This window comes from Hyperolius riggenbachi, chromosome 12, assembly GCF_040937935.1.
Source record: "Hyperolius riggenbachi isolate aHypRig1 chromosome 12, aHypRig1.pri, whole genome shotgun sequence".
NCBI classification, from domain to species: Eukaryota; Metazoa; Chordata; class Amphibia; order Anura; family Hyperoliidae; genus Hyperolius; species Hyperolius riggenbachi.
In genome coordinates this window covers 127,864,565-127,872,317 of record NC_090657.1, presented here as the reverse complement: position 1 = coordinate 127,872,317, position 7,753 = coordinate 127,864,565, and the positions used below count along the sequence as shown (strand labels likewise).

Sequence of the window (7,753 nt, the reverse complement as noted above, 5' to 3'; positions counted from 1 at the left end):
CAGTCGGCGCCACCTTAGACTGTAATAGGAATTACAGCTATAGAGGCGCTCACTGAGTAACGTCGGCGCCGTCAGAAGACGGAGCCGAAGTTGCTTTTAAAACAATAATTCTGCCTCCAGCAATAGCTGGAAACCGAATTATATCATTCCCCACTATCCATGGCGGCCTGGAGGGGGAATAGTAATTAACACGGCCCGGACTTGTGAAGAAGCAGGATGAGCCATATACTGGCTGTATTCTGCGCCCAAGTCTACCGGCGCCGATTTCAAATGTATGCTGTGGCATCTCTCTCCACTAGTTCCACAAGGTAAATCATGCGCTGCCAGAGAAGGTTGCACAGCTACCACATCAGGCTATATGGATACAATATAACAGCAAACTGCACCTGCCCTTCTATGGTTAGTCAGAAATATACGTCAGTTAGAGTGTTCGCTATCACAGTTCCAAAGGACAAATATATATAGATAGATGACAGCGCTTCTCTTCTAGAGTTCTGCAGAAGTCAAAACATACTATACATAGGGCATTACTGCAGGATTGTGCACAAAAATCGAAAAACACCGCAGGTGATCAGTGAAACAATGGTGATCCACACAGTGTGCTGGCAAATCAGACTCTCCCACAATAGTGGCTGCTCACCAGATCCAGGTGGGTCTAGCGTTTAATTCAACAATAAACCAGGCAACAGCGATTCCTCTTTTCCTTGTATCCAAAAAAGTTTTAACCAGTGTCCACGTAAAACAAGATCATAAAAGTTGTTTCAAGGGGTCTAACACCTGGAGGGGGGATTCCAAAGGGGGATCCATGCCAAAAGTCCCTGGGAAAATTACGTTTTTGACGCAGAGTAGGGTTACAATCCCTAAAGGGCAGAAATCACAGTACATGCCTAAATTGGAGGCATAAAGTGCTTTAAAACATCTTCCGTGCGTATACATGGATCAGGTAGTGTAAGTAGTGTACTGACCAAACTCCCCGTTTAATACACCGATGCAAAGGGTTGTCATTAGTTGACACTCTCAGGACATTACGTTAGTCCTCTCGGTGGCAATGTTTGTGTAGTAATAGCTGACCAAAAGTACTACGAGGTAAATCATGCACTGCCAGAGAAGATTGTGGTGTACCAAGAAGGAGTGGGGAGTGGACGTTATTTTTTCTTCCTGGAAAAATGTGATGGTGATCGGAATGGATCTACCATGATGCCAGGTGGAGTTCCCGTTCAGCGACAGGCTTTGTTGTGTGAGGGCCAACATAAATTCATTTTGACCCGCTGCTACTTTGCAGCGTTTCAGCTTCCACATCAGGATATTATGGATGGCTTGCAGCTCTACCTTGTGCCATTTATCTCCACTAGTTCCACAAGTTAAATCATGCGCTGCCAGAGAAGGTTGTGCAGCTACTTTGTAACTTTTCCGTTTCCACATCAGGATATTATGGATGGCTTGCAGCTGTACCTTGTGGCATTTCTCTCCACTAGTTCCACAAGGTAAATCATGCGCTGCCAGAGAAGGTTGCGCAGCTATTTTGTAGCGTCTCAGCTTCCACATCAAGATATTATGGATGGCTTGAAGCTGTACCTTGTGGCATCTCTCTCCACTAGTTCCACAAGGTAAATCATGCGCTACCAGAGAAGGTTGCGCAGCTACTTTGTAGTGTCTCAGCTTCCACATCTTGATATTATGGATGGTTTGAAGCTGTACCTTGTGGCGTCTCTCTCCACTAGTTCCATAAGGAAAAGCATGTGCTGCCAGAGAACGTTGCGCAGCTACTTTGTAGCGTCCCAGCTTCCACATCAGGATATTATGGATGGTTTGAAGCTGTACCTTGTGGCATCTCTCTTCACTAGTTCCATAAGGTATTTTTAATAGGAATTACAGCTATAGCGGTGCTCAGTGAGTAAAGTCGGCGCCGTCAGAAGACGGAGCCGAAGTTGCTTTTAAAACACAATAATTCAGCCTCCAGGAATAGCTGGAAGCCGAATTCTATCATTCCCTACTATCCATGGCGGCCTTGAGGGGGAATAGTAATTAACACGGCCCGGACTTGTGCAGAAGCAGGATCAGCCATATACCGGCTGTATCCTGCGCCCAAGTCTACCGGCGCCGATTTCAAATGTATGCTGTGGCATCTCTCCCCACTAGTTCCACAAGGTAAATCATGCACTGCCAGAGAAGATTGAACAGCTACTTTGAAGCGTCTCAGCTTCCACATCAGGATATTATGGATACAATATAACAGCAAACTGCGCCTGCTCTTCTAGGGTTAGTCAGAAATATAAAAGTCAGAGTGTTCGCTATCACAGTTCCAAAGGACAATGATTAACATCTCTCAATATAAAATTGTACCGCTGCTTAAACTTGGTAAGAATAATCATAGATAAAAATTATATTACATAACTAAAACATTGGACATTGTGTGCTGTACAGACATTTATATAGGGTAGACAATTTTATTACATTGCTCTGGTACATGAATGGCATATAAGTGTGCTTGAAAAAGAACTGGTCTATACAGCATGACCTAAACTAGGCCTATACATGATGAATATGTGTAAAAAAGAGGATTGATATACATCATAATATAAGATGGTTATCATAGTACGTAAGGTAAGGTAGTTGAATTTATGGTATATAGCGCTGGTCTGTACCTTTAAGGACTACATGGGGCCAGGAAGTGGGGTAATATGCCATGAGCAGGGTGTGGGGTATCATAGAGTGGTTTATAGCAGTGTACTGGGGAAGGGAAGGAGTCAGAGTAATATCGTAAGGACAAGGCTGATGGTTATCAGGCTGTCCGAGTGATGCATACCTGTGGATGGAACAGGAACCTGTATACTGTGTGCTGGGGGAGAGCGGAATCATAGTAATGTCATAAGGGCAGAAGGACAGTCCCTTAGTGAGGACTCTTTCCTCTGCTTGATTCAGTAAATGTGTGGATAAGTTAAACATTTATTTTTTGACACTCAGTGAAACTACAATCAGGTAAGCCATCCTAGGTTTCTCTCATGCGCGGCTACAACCCAGACAGCCTAATAACCTTCAGCCTTGTCCTTATGACATTACTATGCTCACCCCTAGCACACAGTATACAGGTTCCTGTTCCATGCACGGGTATGCATCACTCGGACAGCCTGATAACCATCAGCCTTGTCCTTACGATATTACTCCGACTCCTTCCCTTCCCCAGTACACTACTATAAACCACTCTATGATCCTCCACACCCTGCTCATGGCATATTACCCCACTTCCTGGCCCCATACAGTCCTTAAAGGTACAGACCAGCGCTATATACCATAAATGTAACTACCTTACCTTACGTACTATGATAACCATCTTATATTATAATGTATATCAATCCTCTTTTTTACACATATTCATCATGTATAGGCCTAGTTTTGGTCATGCTGTATAGACCAGTACTTTTTCAAGCACACTTATATGCCATTCATGTACCAGAGCAATGTAATAAAATTACCAACTTTAAGCAGCGGTACAATTTTATATTGAGAGATGTTAACAACACTCTAAATTAGATGATACTATAACGGTTACCTCTATGTGAAAAATTTGATTTGTATTCATTTTTTTTATGTGAAGACTTTCTATATGATTTTATATGATTTTCTGATTGTTATTCTTTGAATTCTGAGTACCACCATTTGTTCTTAAAGGCACTGTTATTGACCTGAGGAAGCGGCTGTTGCCATGAAACACGTTGTCTAGTGCATCAATAAAACTGACTTTATCTTGCGGCCTCTTTCACAGTGCGACGTTAAAGTCGCACGTTAGAAAATGTTCCAACGCAGACTAACGCACAGCAATGCAAAGTCTGTGCGACAATCACAGTGCACATGTTGCGTTGTGTGTGACGTGTATCAATATTTAGAAAGTGCTGCATGCTGTGCGTTTAGCAATACATTTGCTGCGTTATGTGTGTTGCACATGCTCAGTAATGTTTTTTTTTTTTAAATGTAACGCATGCGCCGTTTTCGTTCCATCAGTATGCAACGAAAATGGCACACCAAGAGACACATAACGTAGTACAAAATAATGTCCAATTTTATAACCTACATGTGCTGCGTTAGGGGCACGTTGTGCGACTTTAACGTCGCATCAAATGCCTTCCTGTGAAAGAGCCCTGAACCTCTACTGGTTTTTATCCAAAATGGGACATCCTTAAGGTAGGACAACTTTATGCTAATATATTGTTGGATACTACCACATATAGTTACTAACATAGGAATATAGCATATTCTTTCTCTCCGGGCGCCTCCAAACCCTGTCTTAGATTATACGAGTACCCCCTATCTTATAGGGGAGATTTAGTCGAGTTATCTCAACCGAAAAAAATCAATTTTCTGGAGCAGCGACCACCTAGCAACTGAAAGACTGAGTGGGGACGGTACTTCTCCACATGTGGAAAACGAGTGGTTGCCTCTTTTAGCAACCCCCTCTTGTGAGTATAATCTCTACTGAATTTTGTACAGCACCTCGATCCACTAACAATATTGCACTAGATTGGGCTCCCAGATCTCTTTGTTTTTTTTTCCTCTCACAACCATACAATATTTTGTAAATGCATTAATTAGCAATGTATTTTATATACTGTATATGATCATGTAAAAATTTAAAACAAGGTTTGCACTAGGTATTTTTAAATCTTAAATGTGAAAACAGTTATTGCTGCTGATCTTGATGCTGCTGTCCACTCCAGAAAACAGACAAATCTGACCCTGTCTTCTTCTTCTCCCCTTGGGGGATGGGGGGGGGAGAGGGTTCAGGAGGTGGCTTTTGTGCGGAGGAACAAAATTGCACTCTGATGGCAGCTTTAAATAGATAGTCACCACCTTGCAAACACTTGAGTTACAAACTTATATGTGTAAATTAAGTTGTCTTCATATACACAAAATATATTATACGGTTTCTGCCTATACACGCTAAATTACTGTATGAACTGTTGGAAGTTGTTTAAACCACACTGTAAACAACCAAAAATATTGTTTATGCTGTATGTCCAAGTCCACAGTTGTTCAAAAGTAAATCATTTATCCACACGTTTCAGTATGTACAACACATGATTTAACTAACAAATACATTTCCAGAATAGAACCGGTTTGTAAGTGGTGGACTGTCTGTAGTTTGTGCATAGATCTTTGGGCCATGTGACTGACATTTTCAAAGGGAATTTCTCAGAAAAAGCTACATCAAATATGAAAATTGTGGGAGTAATAGTACAGATCCCTATTCACCTTTACTAAAAATGAAAGTCTGAAGGTTAAACTAGGGCTTATATTGCTAAAGCTAACATTTTAAACAAAACATTTAATGTATTAACATAATAAAATACATTACTAATAAACTAAATTCATAAAAGGGTCCCTGAACTTGAAGTTTAACCCCTACTAGCCCAAGACCAAACTAACTTAAAGAGACTCTGAAGACTCATAAAAATCATATTTTTATTTCAAAAACCTCTGTAACATTATTGCCCTAACTAAAACGCTGCATCCCCGCGGCTGAACACTAACTAAATCCCCCCAAACATCCCGGGGCACTCTGCGGGGAGCGCTTCCGTGAGAGGCAGAGCTTTCAGCTGCAGCTCTACCTCTCCACGCGTCTATCAGCACGGATCGTCGCCTCCGCCCGCCCCTCTCAGTCTTCCTTCACTGAGAGGGGCGGGGGAGATGCGGAAAAATATGCACTGATTGATCCGTAAGGAGGCAGAGCTGCGGCTGAAAGCTCTGCCTCCTCCATCAACAAAATCCACGAGCAAGAAAGTCATGGATTTTGTGGGGAAGAGGTAGGGGGGAGTTAGTGGGGATTTAGTTCGATTTCAGCCGCTGGGATGCAGCGTTTTAGTTAGGGCAATAAAGTTACAGAGGCTTTAACAATAAACAATAAAAAGCTGATTTTTAGGAGACTTCAGTGTCTCTTTAACAAATCGTGCGTAAACCAATCAACCTAACCCTACAAGAAACTGGTCTTATTAAAAGACATTAATCCCTTCATTTAGCATATACTGTATACTTACCATGGCACTGCAAAAGACTGATTGTGCATGTGCATGATATCTGCATCAAAAAGAATGTACTATCTCAGGCACAATCTTATTGGCTACTGTGGGCATCACAATTTCACTCTTTCAGACACTATTTATACAGGAGGCCACAAGGTGCAGGGAGTGTATGTTTTTTCACTTAAAGGGACTCCGAGCAGTGCAGAAACTATGGAAAGATGCATATCATTTTAAAGCTCTCTTTTTCCTCTTTCCAATGATATATAAACCGCCGCCCTACGCCTTTTAGTTTTCGCTATTTTCGATTGAAATTGCCGCGGCTGTGATTTCAATCATGAAAATAAAGAAAACTAAAAGGCGTAGGGCAACAATTTAGGTGATGCCAGAAAGAGGAGAAAGAGAGCTTTAAAATGATATCCATCTTTCCATAGTTATATTGTATTACACAGGCTGACTTTTTCTGCTGAATGGAGCTGCTGACACTGGGGAAAGGGTCGTCCTGTGTAATACAAGTAACTATGGAAAGATGGATATCATTTTAAAGATCTCTTTCTCCTCTTTCTGGCGACACCTAAATCGTCGCTCTACGCCTTTTCGTTTTCTTTATTTTCGCTATTGAAATTGCGGCCGCGGCAATTTCAATTGCGAAAATAGCGAAAACTAAAAGGCGTAGGGCGGCGGTTTATATATTATTGGAAAGAGGAGAAAGAGAGCTTTAAAATGATATGCATCTTTCCATAGTTTCTGCACTGCTCGGAGTCCCTTTAAATCATGAAACATTGCAATAATAGTACACAGTCAAAAGACCTGAGTGCAAACAATTTACAGAATAATGGGAAGTGTAAACATTTGAAAAGCTTAGGATGATGGCTGAAATTTCTATAAGTATGCAGAAAGTGTGGTGTATCAGTTAGTTTGGCACCAGCACAATTTCAAATTGGACAGAACAGCAAATGTGAAGCCTTTTGAACAAGTCATTCTCAGTATAATTTGTTCCATCCTGCTTCCCTTTTACAAACTATCAAAGATTATTTTATTTAATGGACACATATACATTAAAATTATATGGTTTAAAAGGATGAACACTGTATCTGATCAAGATGGCTGCATTCAGAGCTGTGAATTTCTATATTATTTGATTGATAGATGAAAAATCGGCAAACGGTATGGATTCATAAGGAGCGTAGCAGCTGGTGTACTGGCAACATACAATTAATGTAATTTCTTTGTCCCAAGAGACACTGTGGTAGAATGCATTATGATCATATCTAGGTTGCCTGGATCTTAAAATCAGCACAGATAGGACTGGGAATGCCCTGCGACCAGCACAGATACAAATGATCCATAATTCAACTACAGGCTTGCTCTGAGATGGACACCCTGAAAGCCAGCAGCTGTAGTGCACAATTTCTTCATCACACTCTGCTAGAACAAGTCTCTTAAGGATCCAGTGTAACTGTTCCCCACTCCACAAAGAAGAAGGAGATGGTGCCAAAGAACCCAGATATCACCATGATTAACAGCTGCCATTGCAGGAGGAGGTAGTTGCTATAGAAGAATGCAACAGCTGCAGTGATGGACTGCAAAAGAAAGACAAGTTTGTTACCAAACATCCTTCATTATCATGCATCTGCTTTCTAAAAAATACTTAAACTGTCAATAAATATAAGTACTTTGAGGGGGAAAAAAGTAATTAACAGATAGCAACTGACTGATTACTATGTTCCTGTCAGAATAGC

At 41.2% G+C, this 7,753-nt stretch overlaps 1 protein-coding gene across 3 annotated transcripts in view; it reads right to left on the bottom strand.

Annotated features, from left to right (window-relative positions):
- Positions 1–7,023: 7,023 nt before the first annotated feature.
- The window catches only part of MFSD11 (major facilitator superfamily domain containing 11), a 722,948-nt gene continuing 722,218 nt past the window's right edge, over positions 7,024–7,753 (bottom strand). For 2 of the 3 annotated variants that reach the window (XM_068263650.1, XM_068263651.1), the window contains one exon: positions 7,024–7,594. In XM_068263650.1, the coding sequence (XP_068119751.1) occupies positions 7,454–7,594 (141 nt within the window). In that variant the 3' untranslated portion in view covers positions 7,024–7,453. The remainder of the gene's footprint in view (positions 7,595–7,753) is intronic. The other variant, XM_068263652.1, reaches the window with a different exon arrangement.